Below are 21,672 nucleotides of genomic sequence, written 5' to 3'. Positions count from 1 at the left end.
TGAATTACAGAAATGTTTCAAAGACATGTTGTACATCATTTTTGCCTCACTCACCATCAAATGTTTTTCAAATGTGAATAAGAAAAAAAACTACGCTTATTCATTGTGAGAGGAATTTAAATGACTGTTACGCAAAATTATATTTTTACAACAAAACCCTCCCCTTGAAAACCAATAAAACAATGAACATCACTTACAATTGAGAAAAACAACAAAAGTTACATGTGTAATTACAGGGGTTGGAGACAAGAAACGGAGTGTGTTGATGAACATTGGAGCAGCCTTACATGCCTGAAGGAATTCCATTAACCATCATGATTAAAGCAATCATCAGACTCATTGGTGCCTGTCAGATCCCATCTCTGCCTTCTCAATTACCCAAATCTCCTTGAACTCAATTGCTCACATCATCGTGACGCCGTGGCATCTCCTTGCACCTCCTCGCATTCTGCATTGCACCACGTCGGCCCTCCAAACGAGCTAAGTGAAATAATCCAGGGAGGGGAATTAAACGTTGCCCTTCTGCATAGAGACCACAGAGGACCCCATTGGCTGATTAAAAGCATTATTTGTCGGGTGAGAGGCTCTCACGGTAACCTCCTGCAGTGGGACATGGGTAATTCATTCATCCATTAGCTGGGAGTCGGACTCTCTGTTCAGGGTCATGGCAACATTGGAGCTTTTTCTAGGAGAGCTTGGGTGGGAGGAGCGTTAGAAAAGCAGCACGTTTACGACCCAAAATGAGACAGATAAATGATGATATCAAAGAGACGTGTTCAAATGATGAGGGAGTTCAATTCCACCCCGTGGACACCTCTTTTTCTACCTCTTTGTCTCTCTCTCTTGGTAAGACACACATGCATTCAGTAAGTACACCTATACACACACACTCAGCGACTGTCATTATCACTGTTCAATTGACATTATCGTTGTAGTAGGCATCATGGTACAATACCAAACCAAGTTAAGACAGGAAATGATACAAAAAAAGTGAAAACAGCTGCAGACTAGACAGGTTTATATTTGCTAATACCATACAAAATGTGCTGCATGTAAGCTACTGACAGCAAAATGTTTTGATATTTTGTCACTTTCCAAATGAGTTATCCTTACGCATAATTTACCCAAAAGCTGTCAACATGGCAACATGGTGTCATTGCTATGACGAGGCATTGAATGTTAGCCTGTAGACATGTGGCTATGATTCACATTCCCTCTGATGACTGTGACACATCGGCAAAAACTCTGAAGGTCCCGGATTCCATTCTCCAAATATTGCCTTCATGCTTGAGACTTTGGAAAAATCCAAATGAAATATTGTGAAGCCATTGACTGTTTGTAAATCATGAAGATCGCCCTTGCACTGAGAAAGGGATGTGTGTATTCATATCATATTGGCTGTGCTTAGCCCAGTAACATAGTCTACAGTAATGTTATGCATTTATGAAACACCTTAATATATGGACTTGGAAAGTAAAGTAAGTTCACAATCATGTCCTCAAGAATGCCATGGATATTATTCTGGTTTGCACCATAGTATACTGTATATTGCTTTTTCAAACTGTTTACCCTAATGGACCATGCAATCAAACCTATGTGATGTAACCCATCAGCACCGTCTTAGAGCTGGTGTCAATATAAGTGGGTTGAACCTTCATGTTTCTAAATGGACACCCTTGAATCGTCATTGATGGAGGTACATTGACTCAAGCCCCAGAGGAACACCAACCTGTCCTCCAACATGTAACTCCAACTGTCAGAACGAAGGCCCCAGTGTCCTCAGAAAATCCCTCAGTTCCCACCAAGAACATTTAGGAACCTGACATCATATTTATTGATGACATTAACATATTTTGGTCAATATAGTGCAATAAGTGCAAAGCAATCAAAACAAATGAAATTGATAAGGGAAGGAGAATTGCGAATGTCTGTATAAAAATAGGTGTTACATTAAAATATCAGTATTCCACAACATAATTATTACTTCAATTGTTATTTATGAATTTCATAACATATCAATCATATTAAGAATGAATAACCATATTCATTTTAATATATTCATCTTCCTAATGATAGCTGTGAAGACCAACTCGTCTTCCAATTCCAAAAAGTGCAGAAAGCATACAAAGACACTTTTTTTTTCTTTAAATGGCGCAGTCTTTCTTTGACATTGGGGGTGTGCCACCTTTTAAAAAAGCCACTTTTACAATGCGACCTACAGTAAATGATATGAAACTACAAACAGAAGCTTTTACAGAGGATAATGGATATGACACAGGTAATATTGATGAAGAATTAAAAGTTTTGAAAATACATGGCAGAGTATATCAATAAATACTTACTTACAGACTAGAGCAGAAAATAGTCCTGCACAGTTTGATGCACTGCTGTACAGTGTTTTTATCAGAGGGTGAGTTATAAACATTTGTGATTCACAATATACCGTATGTATAGGTTATGTTCCTGAAAATGTTGTTGGGTAAGATTACCTGTACACTTACATTTATGTGTATTCAATCTTCAACATAGAAAAATAGATTTTGCATCACCAGTTTAGTAGTGGAATTGTTGTATAGTCATCCTCTTCTGCTCAGTAAGCTTTCCATTCTGTAATGTCATGTAGTTAAGAAATAAGAATAATACAGTTCGGCACACCCCATTTGCTTCTTTTTTTGATTTGTGTTGTGCCAAGGCACCCTCAAAATTGAGCCAGTTCTTTAAGGGGGAAAATGCTTCATATTGACAAATGTAACGTTCAAAACTGGCTGAATGTGGTCTGTTTCTCAAGAACTTCGAGGTAGTCCGGCTCAGCTTGAAGTTTCGCTTTTAGTTCCAAATATTCATTTCTGTTGGGCTCAACATAAACAGTACTAGGTGCTGTACCATAGAGCACGGTTTCTCTTATCCTCTCGGGGTGTAAAAACTGGCGTCTCACATCAAAGTTTGGGTTGTACGTGTACGAGACAGGGCCGGTATACTTGTACTCAAGGTTGTTTCCTGAAGTAGACTGCTTATCCGGCTCTAAGATGCCTCTGAAGAAGTGCTCAGCATCTTGCACAGGTGAAGGATTCTCACGAGGCTCAATGGTGCTCACACTGTAAGTGGGACTCCTCATGTTGCTGTCCCTCTCTTCCTCAGTGTTACTCCTGTAGGTCACCTTCAACTCGTGAAGGTCACGGTAATCCTCCACTGCATTGCCTTCCCTGGATCGGTAGATGGGGTTTTTGCACATGTGCCCCATAGGATGAGGAATATACTCGTAGACATGCCCGGCGGGGGCTTTCACTTTTGGGACAGATCGGTTATTGTAAAGGCTATACTGTAAGTTAAAGGAGCTCACATCAGAGTTGTTGGTACTGGTACGATCGCTCTGGGACTTCTTACGTTTCTTCATGACTATCACAAACAGCCCGGCCGCCACGAACACTGACATTATGAAAACAAGTAAGAGACTGAGGATTAGGACCGAAAGGGGGACAGTGCTGCTTGGGGTATTGTATCTTTGAGAAGGTTCTGTAGTGGTGGCCCTATCTGGCGTTGGCTCGTCAGAGGGGGGCGCCGTTGAGACAACAATGTCAGAATAATCTGGACACAGGTGTTCGGCTTGAATTGAACGCATATCCTGCCCAGCATGCCGCTTTGGAGTCTCACATATAACCTCATTAACAACGGTGCCTGCACTGAGCTGCTCTAGCCATATCTTCATGCCGACAACATCACATGAACAATCCCAGGGGTTCTCAAATAGATCTATCTGCACCAGCAACTTCAGCTGATCCAACACACCACTCACAGGCAGGTTTTGAAAATGGTTACTGCGAAGATTGAGTCTAGAAAGGGACAGCCCACTAAAGATTCCCCCTGGTAAGGTTTTCATAAGGTTATTGTTAAGAAAAAGCAATTGGAGGTTGGGTAAAAAGTGTAAAGCGCCCCCGTCAATTTCTCTGATTTTGTTATATTCTAAGTAGAGGTACTGAAGATTCTGCAGTCCAAAAAACATGTCGGTTGTAAGTCTGTCGATTAGATTACCATTTAAGTACAGCCTACGCAGGTTTGTTAAATCCCCAAAAGCTCTGTCGTGAATGAGGGCTATCCTATTGTTTCCTAGGTGGAGCAAATCCAATCCGGTGGCCTCCACAAAATCAGATCTGCGTACCACAGGGATGTAATTCCCTGTGAGATACATCTTTTTGGGATTGTATGGCTTGGGCTTAAGGTCAGATATATTCTCAATCTTCCTCTCTTGGCAGTTGACGTTCAGTCCAAGATCGGAGATCTGCAGATTACATGTACAGGCAGTCGGGCAGTCCAAAGGCACAGGAGATTTGGTCTGATAAGCAATGATTGGGCCATAGTTATAGGGGTTGACTTGAATCCGGGAGGTGGGCTTTGTCTTGGTTCTGTTTGATGGGCGGGTGCCCTTTGTAGGCCTCGATGATGACCGCAAAACAGCTGAAGAGGTGGCTGAGGCTGTCACAGCTGCTGGCGTGGTTTGGAAATATCCATTGGTGCTGAGTGGCGGTGGGGGACGCATTTCATACTCTGAGATGGCTCTTCGTGGGCAGAGCTCCTGTTTGGAGACCTCGTCCAGGTCTCTGCCATGCAGCCTGAAAGGCGTCTCGCAAACCACCTCCCCCACTAAAGCTGTGTACGCGATGCTCTCCAGCCAAGCTTTCAGAGATATGAGCTCACAGGAGCAATTCCAGGGGTTCTCCTCGAGTTGTAATTCCACTACTTTGTCCATATGCTCCAGGAGACCAATGTATGGAAACATTTTCAACCGATTGCCCCGAAGGTCCAAGTGCGTTAAGGGCACATTCCGGAAAATATTGTTAGGCAGAGCAGAGAGCATATTGTCATTTAAAATCATAACGGTGAGCTGGTGCAGTTTGCTCAGTGCGTTAGGCTCTATATTAGTGATGTAATTATAATCAATTTGAAGATATTCCAGACTTTCCAGCCCAGCAAATGTATCATCCCTTAAAAGGTCTATTTTGTTGTTGTTCAGATGTAATCTCTTTAATCCTTGGAGTCCATTAAAGGCACCAGTCTCTATTTCGGAAATGTCATTGTTGCCTAAATGCAGAATAGTCACCCCAGTGTAGTTGATGAAATCGTTGAGGGACAGTTTCTTGAGGAGATTTCCTGTCAGCAGAAGGTGGTACATGGAGAAATGTACCGGGCTTATTTCCGTTAGTCTGACAATCCCTCTGTTCTCACAGCTCACTGTCAGTATCCCTTCCTTCTCCTCGCACGTACATAAATTCCTACAGATTTCCCCATAATTGTCATACATCTCGACCACACTCAGAGATGCTGCGATCAGAGGGATTATTTTCAGTATCCAGATATGCATTTTCGTGGCAGAGGGTGGCCCAGCTCACTGAAGTGTGGTGCCAGTAGGAAGTGTCATCTAGAAGAAAAAGGCAGGCATGGAACATGTTAAGTGTATAATGTGTGCATGTGTGCAAAATCTATACTTATGGGCAAGACATTTATTCAAGAACATGAAACATGTTTACATAACCTTACTATATGATCACAGCAGAAAATCTTAATGAGAAACATTTCAATGTGATAGACCATGGAAGTTCGGTTTTTGATGTTTTAGCGATGACATTTCAACAAGCTATGGCTGTCTGTACACCTCATATTGTAGGTCACTATGAATGTCTAATTAGTTTTAGGAAAAGATAATGTTACCAAGTTGACATTCGACACGATTCGAGTATGTGCATTTCTGAAAAACGAACATGATGTCAAAAAGAAAAAATAAATTAGAGCATATAGCCTACCGCGGTTTCCTTGCTTAAGCCCAAGCTATTGCAAATGCCATACCCATAGCATTTCAGAAAGGAGAATTAAACGATGTAAAAGCATTTCTGTAAAACCTTAAGAACTACGAAACAATTTTCTTTATGTAGCCTACAAAATAACATTATGCGGATAAGAATAAAACTCCACCTTAAACGCGGCCAGACTATTTCCCCCACTCACCCCTAATATCCGGCGACTTGAAAACTGTGTGTACGCCCAAAAAGTGGTTATCTTTCGTGGACATATATCTCCTTAATGAATTATATGTAGCCACTGACAATTTGCAAAACTGTCATTCTAAATCCGGTTTACGTTAGAGGCTACAGAATTCAACAAGGCGACAGTCATAGCCCTTCATTCCTCAGGCAAAAACTAACAAAACCGAGTTGATTAAAAGCAATGAGCAAGCGTTTCCGATCTCATACCCAAATTATTTCTTGGTGGGACATAAATAATACACTAATTAGCCGTTCCAAAAGCAGAGCCGATATATGTTGAAGCGTCCCTCTCTCTATTTCTCTCTCATTCTCTCTTTCTCCCTTTCCACCACAAGCGCGCGTATCACACACACACACACACACACACACACAGAGAGAGAGCGAGAGAGAGAGAGAGAGAGAGAGAGAGAGAGAGAGAGAGAGAGAGAGAGAGAGAGAGAGAGAGAGAGAGAGAGAGAGACGCACACACACGCGCCTAAATTCACACGCGCGCACATACACATTATGCGCGGTAACAAAAATTAGAAGAAAAAAACATTGCCCTAGAGGTTCAATTTTGTTGACAAGAATGGACATAACAAATCAAATGAGGGGATGTTTCAACGAATCATTACTGTCAATGGGGTTGCATACTGTTACATTTCCGTTTTACACTATCAGTGTTAAGAATCTGGTATTGGATTAAGATGGTGAACTTAAATCCCATTGCAGTAGCCTACTCTCATCAATGCGTATCTATTCGTCACGTTAAGACGCAGAGAAAAAAAAGACAGGAAAGGAATGAAAGTTCTGCAAATTGTATCCCTTTTTATATATAATTAGCTATAGCTAGGTGATTTCCATACTGTGGTCAGATCAGTCGAAGACAGCATATTAAGATTTTGTTCTTAGTTAACTTGAAAGCAGCTGAAGAAACGAAATTTCAGCACCATGGACAGATCCCCAACTCTAGCATAGAGCTTTTCATGAGCAATGAGAAAAATGCAGCTCAGAGAGAAAATCATTTGCCCTTACCGTGTTGAGCCTTGTAAAAGCGTAAGCATTCCGACGATAAGCTGTTTCCTCCGCTTTCCTAGACAGTGATGTGAATTTTGTGATACCTTGTCCCTTTTCCAGACAGTTAAATCCTCAAAGTCGAACCTCCGCGTTGTTTAGCTTCATATACCAGACATTGAATTGCACACACTGTCTCATTCACGCCAGTAACGTGACGATGAGCGCCGCGAAGAGGGTTCCTGTCTCTCCGAGAAAATCTTGCTGTCTCATGGAGTGAAATGAAAAGTGAAATGCTGGTATTCTGAGTATAAATATGAGAGCAGAATCTCAAAATGTTAATGTAAGCCCCTTCTACATCCAATAAAGCGACACTTTCCTGTGCATAAGCACTAACGGAACGGACGAGAAATGCACGAATCCCCTTGTATCTTCTGAGTGGTACGGCTTGTATCGCCTTGTGAGTAGATGTAGCCTTCCAAATGTCCTTAATTTTTTCAAGGGGTGACCGCACAATACGGCTCAATATCTGCAGATATATAGGCTTAACACTTTCGACGAACTGAATATCCGTTGTAATATTATCCCCCCATGATAGAAATCATTACATGCCTATTTTTTTTTTCCAATCAATGTTTCAACTGGTGGAACTCGTGTTTCGTTTGGCGCAACGTGTAAATGGACAGCAGGCTAACCGGCAATCAATGAACAGAAGATGCAAAAGTACAGTACCTAAATGTTAAACCCAAAAGCATCAATAAATTGGTATTGTAATTAAATCAATATAATCTTTCATTTCGTGGTACTGTTGATTCATCGCTGATAAGGGAGAACCTATAGAGGGCAGTACAATGCGTTGGAAAAACAAAGTTTACGTCTATTCATCCTATGCTTACCTTTTAAGGATGTGGAATGCACATCGTTTCGTGCATTGCGAGGCATTGTAGCTTGCCGTTTACTTATTCATAAGTATGACACCTGCAGACAACTTATTTCCTCAACATTACAGCATATGTATACCGACAATCTATCTAAATTGCCTACCCTATGTCTTGTATTTGACTTGAGCTGATTGTATTTGTCTGCTAACCTGTATAGGGCACAGATAGGACAAACTGTACGTTAACCATAGGTTGTCTCACAGATCCCAAACCTCTAAAGGAGTTCAGAATTGTGTTCAGTATGACATCATTTTTACCCAGACTATTGGTTAGCATCGCTAGGATTCACGTATCATTGGCAACCTGCTTATGATTATTTTGTAGTTGAGAAATGCAGCTGTAGTTTGGCCTTAGCTCTGCTAAAAGATAAACTCCAAGTCTACCTTGAGTGAGCCAAGGGTAAATAGAATTAAGTCTAGCACATGGAGGACTAGCATGTCCAAATGGATTTTACATTAGTCCACATTGTATGCTAATTTAGAAGTCATCTGCTATGCTCTTATTAGCACCCAAGCCAAGAGTAAGCCGATGTGGCATATGCAGCCTTGGAATTAGCTGTGAAGATGCATTAAATTATCTGAAAGTCTCTAACTGTATAATCGCATTAACAATTCTTTAACACTAAGTTTCCTGTTGGGAAGGACAAATCTTACAATCTCCTGCACCCAGCTGGAATCCAGTTAGGGAAGTCGTCGTACTGACGTCATGGGGATGTCCTCCCAATGAAAGGCACTTTGGCTGGCTCCCTTGAGAAGAATCATTACATCAAACGACCAGTCATTTTTCATTACCTGACATGATTATTGGTTTTCTTGATGGAAGTGATGCACGTGTGTGTGTGTGTGTGTGTGTGTAGACCCACTCTGCGGAGGTGAATGCACATACTGTAATTCCACTACTGTAGCAACCAGCATGCACCATCCTTGATTGTAGAAAACAGCAAAGACAGATGCAATGTTGACATTTTATGTGCCTTTAAAGCTAGTAAATGTGCTATGTCTTGGACATACATGTAAGTAAGTATCAAATAAATGTCAGCTTAATTTGTTACCGGACTCCTTCATCTACGGATTGATGGGGTATCTGGTTTGCTGAGATCACTTGACAAATGACTGGATGCAACATAACTCAGCCCTGGTCAACCATTTGTAGGGCTTCACTATCAACAGCAAACATGTCATTAACTTAACTAACTGGAAGTAAATCAGCAGCTTCGGTAAAGATAGCACACTTTCAATGTAGATGACCCTATTGTTTAGTGTATCTATTCCTCTGGTAGATCATATTCCAGATTTACTTTAGAGTGATGTTACCTGTCGATGGAGGCTTCCTAATCATAACCATCAAAGCTAACCCTCAGCATTTATCAGGCCTGGGATGATGTACCGCTCCACAGTGGATTCCCACTGAAGACAGAATGGGCTGCTGTTTTGACAGCTATGATTGATCGCCAAAAGCACGAGAAGGTTGCACAGGGGGCTTTCCTTTGTTTTCTCTCCCAGTTCTCTACCGGGACAAGGGGAGGTAATTTAACATTTTTGAATCGGTAACATGCAAACTTACCAGGAGCTATAATGAAAAGAGCTGCTGACGATGCGATAACTGCATTCACGCTATGTACTAGTGAATGAATTGAATTTTGAGCTCTCATGCAGAGTAACAAAGAGAAGGACTGGAACCAACTGTGCCAGCATAGACTGCAGCATGCTATATTCAGCTTTACATGGTAAACAGACACACAGAACCTCCAAACTATAAAACACATGACACCCAATTTGCAAAAGGCATGCCATATTAAAAAAATATCTAGTCATTAAAATGGATATTACCTACAGCTCTATGGCCCAGGGTTTGTGTGTGTGTGTGTTTGTACAGTATGTGTGTGTGTTTGTGTGTCATCCTTAATAAAGTAAACAGTTTTTTATGCAACTAAGCCTCAATGCATGCTGTTTTTGAAAAGCGAGAATCTGTAAACAAGGGCCCTGAGTTTGAGCTTTTATTCTTTCAAAATAGACTCTATTAACCAATCACAAACAACATGTCAGACAAAAAGAATTCCAAGCACCACTCAACGCTACCTGACCAGTTGAATGGTCAATTCAAAGGCACTATCTGCAGAGGAGAGTGATTATGAAAATTGTGTGGGTCCTGCACTTCAAAGGTGGAATGTTAGGTATTAAGGAGAATGGTGGATAAGCCTATTTTCTGATGTACAATCCTTTTGTTAGCAATTTCACAAACAGGTAGGAGAGGTACTGTAGCAACATACAGTATAACCTGCTGCTCACAATGATCTTTAAGGTAGGGCTTAGCATTTTTAATTCATATTTTTTCGACTTAGTACTTGTTTTAAAGCCACATGATCTCTAGCATTATGCAATTGTCTAGAAATACGTTTGTATTATGTTACTTGATATGTTGGATTAATTCACTTTTATCACTTGCCACCTGCTTTCTTGACCCCCATCATTCCTACAGATGGTAAGACATACTCAGGCAAGTGTTGATTCACAAGTCAGAGTGGAAGTGGAAAGCATAATTACTTGAGATTTTGGAATTAATTTTTTTCTATTTCAAATTAAAGTCACTGTTTGATTTCAATCTGTGAGCAAGTGAATGGGTAGACAGCCCTTCCCAGCCAATTAGTCAGGCAGTAATGGATTTCCAAGTCACAAGAGGACCCATTTGCCCTCTAATTTAAATAGTCAAGATAATTACAGTATATTCAAAAAAGGAATGAGAATATCACCGTGTACAAATCAATTCACTGGTAGTCCCTCTCAGTCACAAATCTACAGATAATCACATAGATCACTCATTTGTAGTCACTTGCGCGTTTGTTACTGGCTGACCCAGGGAAGTGACACTGGTCACTAGTTTGTGAATTCTCAGGTAATATTGACAGTGAGAGACAAAACTTGCAAACCAGGAATCTGAAGAGAGGAAAACAACACCACATCATTGCATATTATTAACACCAGTCCCCTGTCATGCCATTTCAACATGGTGTGTTATCAAATGCACACACAATCACAGGGAATCGAAATAGCAAGAGAGATATATAGAGAGGAGGAAAGTGAAACAAAGTGAGAAAGAGATAGAGAAAGCAAATGGAGACCAGGGGCATTATCGATTCAAGTGCATATTTGAAATGGGAAATGATTTTCAAGCGTCCCAGCTCCTTTCACTTGCTTTTTCAGATGTCTAGATTATCGATTTCTGTAAGGGTGATTTGAATCATGCTGCTAAGGCATATGGGGTGAGTAAGCTGACTGCATCAAACAGAGACAAATGGTCTTTGTATTGTCAGTGGTGGTCTTGCACTTGTTTTTATTTTCATTAGCATGCTGTTACATTCAGTTAGCCAAGAATTCAACCTATAACTGAATCGCAACATTAATTGATTGAAAGTCCGTGTGCGTTGTATACTGTTGCACACATTACACACAAGACACATTTAACACCAGGTCAGGGTGAGATATACTGTACCAACAGTACCAAACCTTTTAGGTGGGCAAGACTGAATCAAATCTGACTTTATTCATATAAAACCTTTTTTGCTATATTGGCATTCAAGGCCCTGAACAATACAATGAAAATAAAACAACAAATGCACAGTAGAAGAGGATAAAAATAAATGAAAGAAAAATAAGAGTAAAATAAAGCAAATTAAGATAATGATAAGTTAAAAAAGGTATGCCTTAAGATCTTTCACAGATTGTGATGCCCTAAGCTTCTCTGGCAAGTAGTTCTAGAGGCGAGGATCAGTCAAATTACACGTACAATGACCAAAACAAACATGCAACCTTGCACAACTTTGCATGGCAATAATCTTTCAGAAGTTTGCAACGATGAAACAAAAGTGCAAAGCCAATTTCTTACACTGACCTCATTTCCATATATGCTTCCAGTACTTTTTACAAACCCAATTAAAATTTCTACCCCACTGTTCCTAAAGGACAGTGGCTGACTATATCTATCCTCAGCCATCCCCTCTCCCTCAGTGCATCCAGGGCCTGGGATTCACACATCCCTACCGGGGTGTTTGTCAAAGAATCTGATGAGGTTGGGCAGGGCCTTAGTGCCTGGGCAGAGGATCAATCAGTGGATTTGATAGCTGGTGGCTAGGGCTTTCCCTGGTTAGACTCCTCCTACTGGACCTAGCCATCTCCAACCTGGACAGTGAGCTGCCGAGATGGAGGGCTGGACAGAAATAAAGAAGCCTGTGGCCTAGAAAACTGAGGTTGCACAGGCAGAGTTTAGCCTTTTCATATGGACTGTGGGGAGCTCACACCATATTGCTCAAACCTATACAATTCCTTTAGATCTACAAAAAAAATATGGAGCCAAGAGACGGTTGAGAGATAACAGTTTTTGGATTTGGTTATTATTTTAGATGTTGGGTTAATGCTTTAGATTGGAGTAAAGGAGATACTACATAGATAGAGTAAAATCACGAAATCTGCTAACATGTTATTTGTTCATGTATCATGAAGATTATATTAACACATTCATGGTTCTCGTTTGAATCGTATACAGTATACAGTTGTTAATCCTGAGACACAGAAACAAGGAAAATTACGTTTTTTCATACAAGAATAGAAAATGGTTTTCAAAAAAAAGACTGTAGGTGAACTGTAGTCACTACTCCAACAAGGATTTCCAGGGGCATGAAAAGTCATTTCAATGGAAGTTGGAACTGTAAGCATTGGAAGGAAATTGTTTACTTAATCCCACCATATTTGGGCCATTTTTCTCTATACCAAAGTAAACAATGAGACAGCCAATACATAGATCAGCAGGGGATCTTCTTTAAAGCTCAAGCAATTATAGCATAGTATTTTGGATGATGATATGAATGTGTATTAGGCTGCATGGTTGAGCTAGGCGTCTTGTATAAGAATCTTCACTCCCAGTGCCCTGACACATTTACTTGACGGATACGATGAATTATATTTACAGATTTGTCAAATATGCCATGCTGCTTCACATTAACACATTTGAAAAGACAGTGGATTATTTTTAGCCATCTTTAAAACAGAAGAAGAAAAACAATGGGGCATGGGGGCGTTTAGTGGTGAGTCACTCCCGTATTGTTCTTTCCATTGATTGTGGGCCGTCATGATACATTTCTCAAGGGAGACTATTAGCATAACATTACTCTTCCCACAGCTTACTTTTCAAGAGTGATTCGTAAACACGAGGAGTCATGTGTTTTAAAAGTCACCGTCAAGTTCAGCTGTTCAGGATCTCACGTAGAGATGTCTATTCATGTTCAGTCTTTTAGGTAGCAGTTTAGCATGAGGATTTGTCAGTGTGTGTGTGTGTGTGTCTGTGTGTGTGTGTGTGTGGGGGGTTCTAAATGTCAGGGAGACCCCTTTGTAAACAACTCAAAACAATGCTGACAATTGTCTTATCTTTATTACAAAAAAGAATGGTAGTTTTGTTGATGTGAATGAAAAGTATGTCAGATATCGAATCTTTTCATCTGTAACATAGCCTACTCAAATGCGAACTAGAATGTGAAGGATTCTGCACTATCCTATGGGCCTATCCATCAGAGTCAATGTCATGGAGACATACTAAACTACTGCCACCCTTACACTTCTTGCTGTGTGATACTGTTAGTGTGGTAAATCTAGCCTCCATCCCCTGGGCCCACATTTACAAAGCTTATCAGAGAACAAGAACTGATCCAGGATTGGCTGTGCTCCTGAACAAGATTAAGATTGACAGGTAAGGATTTGATCCTAGATTCAACTGTGAGATGTGAGATGTGTTGAGATAGACACTGGCGCTTCTTTCTCTTCTGAGTTGATTGTCAGGGAGACAGTGTGATAGATACTTTCTTCTAGCCTTCATACTCCATGGGGTTCAATAGAAAATGTACTGTTGTCATGATAATATGAGCAATTATGGCTCATATTCTCCCCGGTCTATCAGACAGCATAGATGGAATTATACCGATGTAGGCATTATTTGTCATTACTGCAAGCTTTCCAACCATGATTTTGTAACTTACATTTAGTCATTTAGCAGACGCTCTTATCCAGAGCGACTTACAGTAAGTACAGGGACATTCCCCCGAGGCAAGTAGGGTAAAGTGCCTTGCCCAAGGACACAACGTCATCTTGCACGGCCGGGAATCGAACAAGCAACCTTCTGATTACAAGCCTGCTTCCCTAACCTCTCAGCCACCTGACTCCAGAACTCCACAAAGCATTGTCTATTATAACAATACCATAAAACCATCAATAAATGCTTTCACTTACAGTTGAAGTAGTTCATTCATCACTCATTTGGGATGCCCATTCCCTCCTCACAATAACAGTTAATGAAAAATATGCCTTCTCTTCTATACATAAATAATACAATGCACTGTATGTCAATTGGGATGTTGTCAGTTTGGACACACTATAGTCGAACTATGAAGCTTTGGGTCCCTTTGACGAGACACAATCAGCACAAACCAGCTGTTTATTCTGGAAGCAAGGCACGGCATCAGAACTGCTATGGGATGCCAGCAGCACTATGGTTTGATTATTCACTGTCACACAATGTGTGTTCAGACAAAAATTGACCCCTGGAACAATGTTATGAAAAAGGCTCACGCAAATTCCACTTCTAAGCAGGCCTGGTATTCTCCTGACAATGGTCAGAGTCATTGGGGTCTTAGTGGTGACCAGGGTAAGCCAGAGTGGGATTGCATGGTCTATAAAACTGAGGAGAGTGAGGCCGACATAATGGTGAACTGGACAAGTGGACATGGAGCAATTGTCTTGTAGAGGTTGGATCTGTGAAGGCCAGTGGGTTCACCTACCATCTAACGAGGTGAATTGTTGTTGTTATTGATATCTGTCTTGGTATATATATATATATATATACTGTTAACACTTGTATATGAGAAATGAAAACTTCGGAGGTACATTGTGGGTGACAGGGATGTAGAAGATACATTTGTTTACAATCCATGTGTCCAAAGTTTGATATTAACAAAGGGAAATTAGTTATGAGCTATGCTACTCCTTTTTACTTGCATTAAGTTAAAACAATAACCCTATCAATTAAATCTTAAATGGCTTAGCATAACTATAGCATAATTGTGTTGCGTTAGATGTAACGTTATACTCCTTAATTAAATGGCACATCGGTCTAAATCGGGGTGACATTGTAATCAGTTCCATCCTTATAGAATGTGTCCTTAAACTAAAGAAGCTGAAACTCAGGAGTTTGAACACACAGCTAATTCAGTCCAGAGTCCCACTTTTTTCCATCCCTTCTTTGAAGATTCTTTGTTGTTATGAACCTTTACAATTACACGATAATTAAATGTTGGAGGTCTTCATGCAATGCCACTGTGGTGTCTTTCTTGTCTGTGAAGGAAAATGACTCCCTCCCTCTCTGTCTGTCCACTGATCCAGAACATTGTGGAGCCTTCAGTATCCCACTGATGAATTAAAAGTGTTGCTTTGGCATTCGAAGCTTTGGCGGAGTACTCAAAGGCAGGGGAGAAAGAGCTATTCCCAGGGAGAGAAATATGTCTTTTTGCTCAAAGATGTAAAGCCGGCAGTGGTGGAGTTGTCAGATTCTTCTGAGATTGTTCTTAAGAATGTGCGAACGAGGACAATAACGCTGGAGGGAGTAAACGTAATGCTCTTTCAAGGCCTGGGGTGAAAAGCGAGAAACTTTAATCATTCAAATGTGACACATCTCTACAGATTAAGAAATGAATGCTGCAATAAATATGAACATGTCTCAGAAACATCACCCACGACGTTGCTGACGTGCATGCCAGCCTATTTGTCCTAGTGTAAACTGTGAAATTCCAATTGACAGTATCCCAAATCTTGCTGACACTGATAACGGCATGAAAACCTGAATGCGTTTATTGTATTCAAATTTCAGTGAGGTGTGTGCCCACTTTCTGCTTGGGGTTAATTCAAAATGCAAAATGTGTTTTGCTTGCCATAGCATCTGAACCCTCGCCTCAGTGAGGGCTGATTCCACGCAATAATCTCACATCGGTGCTTGGGCACATACATTCCATTCATTAACCCCTCAAGTGTTGTATTTTGTCTTACAGTTTTTCTCAATTGTTTACACACAAATACTGGTACTTGAGACACAATGACCACAACATGTAACTCATACACCAACCCCATGAACCAATTCTGCATGAAGCACAATTCCTGCTTTACATTCAAATTGCAGTTCTAAAACACACTTTTTTCAAAACACTACACACAATTCTCTGCATTTGGCACAGTTTTCATGAAGAAAATCTTTTGTTTTCACAAGGAACACGCCATTCAAATACGCACACTGACTCATCGCATGGACAAACACCTGTCACACAGTTTTACAATTAGCAATCAGAGCTTTAGCATAAAAGGGCAACAGGTGACCTCTTCTGTTTTTGAGCAATGGATGCCAACATTGGAAACAGAGGCAGAGGAGTGAGAGTAAGAGGAGGAGGATGGGGAGGACGAGGATGAGGAAGGCCAAGGACCATAATCTCTGATGAGATCCGAGCCGCTTTGGTTGACCATGTGGTCAACCATGGTCTAACAATGAGGGAGGCTGGGCAAAGAGTACAGCCAAATTTGAGCAGGTACACTGTAGCATCCATCATCAATGAGAATAGGTAAGAAATCTACTCTCACTACAAAATTGCAGTAGGCCTACTGCATATCAATACAGTACTCAATGAGTACAGTAGTACAGTATTGCCTGTGGACTGTTCTGTAGGACTGTAAAAATAAAGTATGTTTCAAGTATTTGGAAAATGTATTCCTACTTTGTATTCCTACACAGTATTTACAGTATTTTACTATTTGTTTGGCAGAACTGAAAGATTACCAACACAAGGTGGTCGGGAACGTCTTCTGTCTCCTGAACAGGAAACTGAAATCATGAACATGGTCCTAGAAAATAACACCATAACATTACGGCAAATACAAAGAAAAATAATAATAATGTAACTGTATACACTATACAGTAAATTATTCTGTTGTTTTGTATGTAGACCACTGTATGTGCAACTTTATGTTGGTTGGGATGTACACTGTGTACGTTGTTTTTCTGGGAAAAATACGTAAAATATATTTGTTACTGTGTATTTCTGTGTTCTGAGTATAAAAACAGTATTCTCAAATATTTCACAACACACTTATGTATGTAATGTCTGTAGTAAGTGTAACACTGAACAAAAAAAAGCCTAACTCACTATGATGAATGAATGTGTGTTTTCCATTCATCATAGTGTTTTACATTGAGCACATCAGTTTTCAAATGGTTCTTATACATGTCTATTCATATGATGGTTTGTGTTTGTCATTTGAAAACAAAATACCATTTTGTGATTAAATAACATTGTTTTGAATGTTAAGTTTAATTTTGCAGGAGAAGTGAGGGGTTTTGCCCATTGTGTGTGTGTTTTTTTGATTTGTGTGTAGAGTTCTGAGAGTATGAGGTAGGCATTCAGAAAATGTGTGTAACCAATCGAGAAAAACTGTAAAGGGGAAGGTAACCCATGGCCTTCAAACTCTTTGATTTCAGCCAAAAATGCCTTTCTTTTTGCTTTAAACTTTACTACCGTTTTGTGGCAGGTATGTATTGTTGCTGAAGTACCGTACTGTGTTTGTTGTCACAGCCTCTATCCCTCTCTCTCTCTATCTCTCTCGCTCTCTCTCACTTACTCTTTTTTTTGTTGGTCTCACTCATCTTTTACAGTTTTTCTCGATTGCTAAGACACATTTCTCGAAACAGTCACCCATTTTCTCGAAACACAAAAACACATCTTCAAACTCAATTTCCAAAACCTCTGACTCTTCTGGCAAAATCAAACACTCGCCCCTAAACCATTTAACTTGTGCTCAAAATCAAACAATGCTTTCAGATCATAAACACAGCAAATCAATATATAAACACTATGGAGCAATCATTAGACACAACACAAAAACATTGAGAACACAGCCCTGCGTGTAGTTACATGTAGCTACACGCAGGGCATGTAGTTACATGTAAAGACAAATGTGTTTATGTTTACACAGTAAATGCATTTACGTAGCAATAAAGAAAATGGATTTTGGATTGTGAAACACTGGATTTTGGTGTTTCAACATCCAATGACACTTTCACTCATGTATGACTATGTTTATCCTGTGTTTTGCACCTCTCTTTCGCCAGCCATATCTGGAGGAGGGGATCCCTCACTGAATTGTTCCTCCCAAGGTTTCTTCCATTTTTTCTCCTCTAGTGAGTTTTTCCTTGTCTTCCTTGAGGGTTGAGGTTGGCTGAGGGGAAGTTCTATGGGTGTATGTGAAGCCCTCTGTGACATTGCTTGTAAAAAGGGCTATACAAATACAATACAGTTTTTTCAGATTGTTTAGACACAAAAATGTCAAATAACACACAGTTAGTGAAACCTGACACTCAAGGAGCAAAATAGAAGCGCAGACCTGCACAACTATAAGCACATTTTCATCCTCACACTATTTGCAAAATACTACACAGTGTTTTGCAAATCACTAAACACACTTTTCTACATTAGACACATCAATTTAAGATTATGTCACTTCATTGCGTTTTTTAGACACTGCCTTGTAAAATGCCACATATGTGAACGAATGGATCAAGCACGGGCGTCAGGTGTACAAGCACTAAAGTGCTAAACTGTAAACATACCAATCAGGTGTAAGCACTATAAAAAGGCAACAGGTCAGTGTACCTGTCCTCATCAAAAATGGAAGGCAATGTTGCAGGAAGAGGAAGAGGGAGAGTGAGGATGAGAGGGGGAGCCCATGGAGGAAGAGTGGAAGGGAGAGGGAGAGGTAGACCTGGAGGCCGTGGAAGAATAGGGACAAATTTACAGTGTCTAATGACATTCGAACATTGGTTGACCATGTTGTGAACCATGGGTCAACATTGAGAGAGAGGCTGGACAGAGAGTTTAGCCCAACCTCAGCAGATATACTGTTGCAACAGTAATTTGGACATTTCAACAAGAGCACAGATGAAAACTACTATTCTCTACTGTCTACAGTTCAGTAACATGTAGCCTACTATATGCACTACATCAGTACTTTGTACACATTCACGGCAGTCCATGATTGAAACAAGGTACTGTATTTCATTTGCTGAATACTTTCATTTGTCTCCACAAATGTATTTGCTGTGTTTACAGTATGTAGCCTACTATACAGTTTTCAATTTGAATAATGTTCTGATTTTCTGCGCAAAACGCAACCTTTACGTAGACATTGTGGAGAAATACAGTAAATATTTTCAGCAGTGTGCAGTACTAGTCTTGTGTGTAGTGTTTGGTCAACATATTCATGTACTTGTACGTACTCTACTGGAACAATATCTCTGACAAAATCAAGCAGGTTATATCATTTGAAAAATAATAGTTGGTGTAAAAGTGTTTTACATTTTTCACTACAGTGTGTAACTGATTCAAACAGAGTCCAATTTTATGAACCATGTGTGTGGAATACGGTGACAGAAAAGGGTTTTTATACATGATTGTATAGTTTTGAACAAAGTTTTTCATTTTGCAAAAGATTGGAGGTGTTCTGCTACTTGTGTGTCTAGTTGTGTGAATCATGTGTTGTGTTTTGACAAAGTGAGCCCTGTTTTCAAAATTGTGCTTAAGCAATTGGAAAAAACTGTAAATTTGATTTGAAAATATTTCAGTAACCATCACAACTTAGCACTGTCAACAAAGAACAAAAGAAAACGGGTTACTAAAAACCCTCTGGTGTGCTGGATCCAGCCTTCAAAACACTCCACACCTATGTCACCACAGGCCAATTCCATTGCCTGTAGAAGATTTACCCTGGTATATGAGTTTTGGTCATAGACCTTCCACCGCCACACAGAGATAAACTGTTCAATTGGGTTGAGAAAAGGGTTGTATGGTGGAAGGAAACATTTACAGAAAAAAATGCTGGTTGAACTACTCTTGTATACGGAAACTACGGTGAAAGCTGACATTGTCCCAAACCACCATTAGAAACGTGTGAACAATTTTGAGTCATTGTGTTTTACAGATGACAACTGTGTTGTAGTTGTGTTTACTCTTTGCCATCTGTGTTTACCATTTTGCAGCACAAATGCATCACAGTGCAAAATGTTTTTAGTGAATGAGAATGTGTTTAGAGTTACAGTTAAAGTTTGGCCAAAAGAGTGTCTGATTCGACAAATGGGTTTAGGCCACTGAACATTTGATTCAGAGAATGGGGTTTAGTGTTTTAACAATTGTAAAAAACTGTAATACGTTTTGTGGTAATCTTTGTAATATAACACTTCCTGTCCCTACTGCTGCCTGTCATTGGTGGATCGTAGATTGATTCGAAGAATCCAGAAATACATAGTAAATGAATACGTTTTAGAAAAAACTCACATCAAACTCAGCCACTCCTGAAACATAAAATGTATGACTGCATTTGATATCATTTTCATATTGTGCTTTACTGTTAGGGTAAATGCTGAACTATTTGATCATGTAAGGGTAGCAGGTCTCACACATTGATCAAACCCAAGGATACATTCTAAAATCCAATACTGAGAAATGTTAGGCTCAATGGCTCCAAATTGACGGCCACCAACCCTAGATGTAATTGGTCAAATCATGTGGTCTGTTTGAGTTGAAATGATTGAGGGAGAGCCGAGGGAAATCATTGAGTCGTATAATCCCATTAGAACGTAATCTGACCAAGGTGTTCAGGTTTACCTCCTGACAAAATACAGTACACACAACCAAAATGCTTCTTGAGTCACACAACTACACCACACTAATGTACAAATTTTTCATGTTGGATGCCATAGTAGACTCAACTGCCTGACAGGATTGATGATGATCCACTGCATCAAAATACATTAACATACTCATTGGGAAATGGAAGTGTAAGGCTTTTAACGCTGAAATGCATGCCCGTGTCTGTCACATTGAGTCATCGCTATTGTGTTCTAACTAAACCAATATCACTTACACAAGAGTAAGAGTGAAATGGTTACGCTTTTTAAGGCTTTGATACTCAAACCTTACATCAAATCATGTTGTTACTGTGTACACAGCATGTGTCCCTCGACTCACAGCACTGCGATAGTGAATGAATACAAGCTCAGAGCCTGACAGAACCAACATATAGCAGAAGTCGGCGATGATTGATGTCTGTCACTGATGTTTCCCAGACCGTGAAGAGATTAAGTAAAAGCATCAGGAGACTATGTGCCATGCAAAAGTTGAAGTGACTGAGAGGAAATGGGTTTTGCCAGGAGATTTATGGTGCTCTGTGAACTATACCCGTTGGCATGACCTGTCATCACCCCGTTTTGATGAACGAGGGTCACACTATAATTCTAATTGAGTTCAGGTGAAGTGCAACTCTGGGTAACACTACATTTAGCTGAGTTTGAACTCACTGTTTCTGCAGTCTTGGAGTCTCACTGAACAGCAATGGTGGTACTTAATTTGGTGTGAAATAAACAAATACATGGAGTACATTATAGTTGATTTTGGGTTTGTGGTTTTGGTCATAGAGTAAGCTGTAGTGAGATGTTTGGATGATCTCTGGAAGATGGATATAAAATTTGTGTGATGTGAAAAGATACAGGACGCAGTACTTGTAATAACACCATGAATGTCAAAATAATTGTAATTACAAAAACTATTAATGTGCGGTGCAAGTTTACCATTT

At 40.0% G+C, this 21,672-nt stretch overlaps 1 protein-coding gene across 1 annotated transcript; it reads right to left on the bottom strand.

The window, feature by feature from the left end:
• Positions 1 to 2,755: 2,755 nt before the first annotated feature.
• LOC136966162 (SLIT and NTRK-like protein 5) lies at positions 2,756 to 5,356 on the bottom strand. The gene has a single exon (XM_067260582.1). It carries the CDS (start codon positions 5,354 to 5,356, stop codon positions 2,756 to 2,758), a length of 2,601 nt encoding a protein of 866 aa, XP_067116683.1.
• Between the last annotated feature and the right edge of the window lie 16,316 nt (positions 5,357 to 21,672).

This window comes from Osmerus mordax, chromosome 22 (genome assembly GCF_038355195.1).
Source record: "Osmerus mordax isolate fOsmMor3 chromosome 22, fOsmMor3.pri, whole genome shotgun sequence".
In the NCBI taxonomy this organism is placed as follows: domain Eukaryota; kingdom Metazoa; phylum Chordata; class Actinopteri; order Osmeriformes; family Osmeridae; genus Osmerus; species Osmerus mordax.
This window is presented reverse-complemented; position numbering and strand designations above follow the sequence as displayed.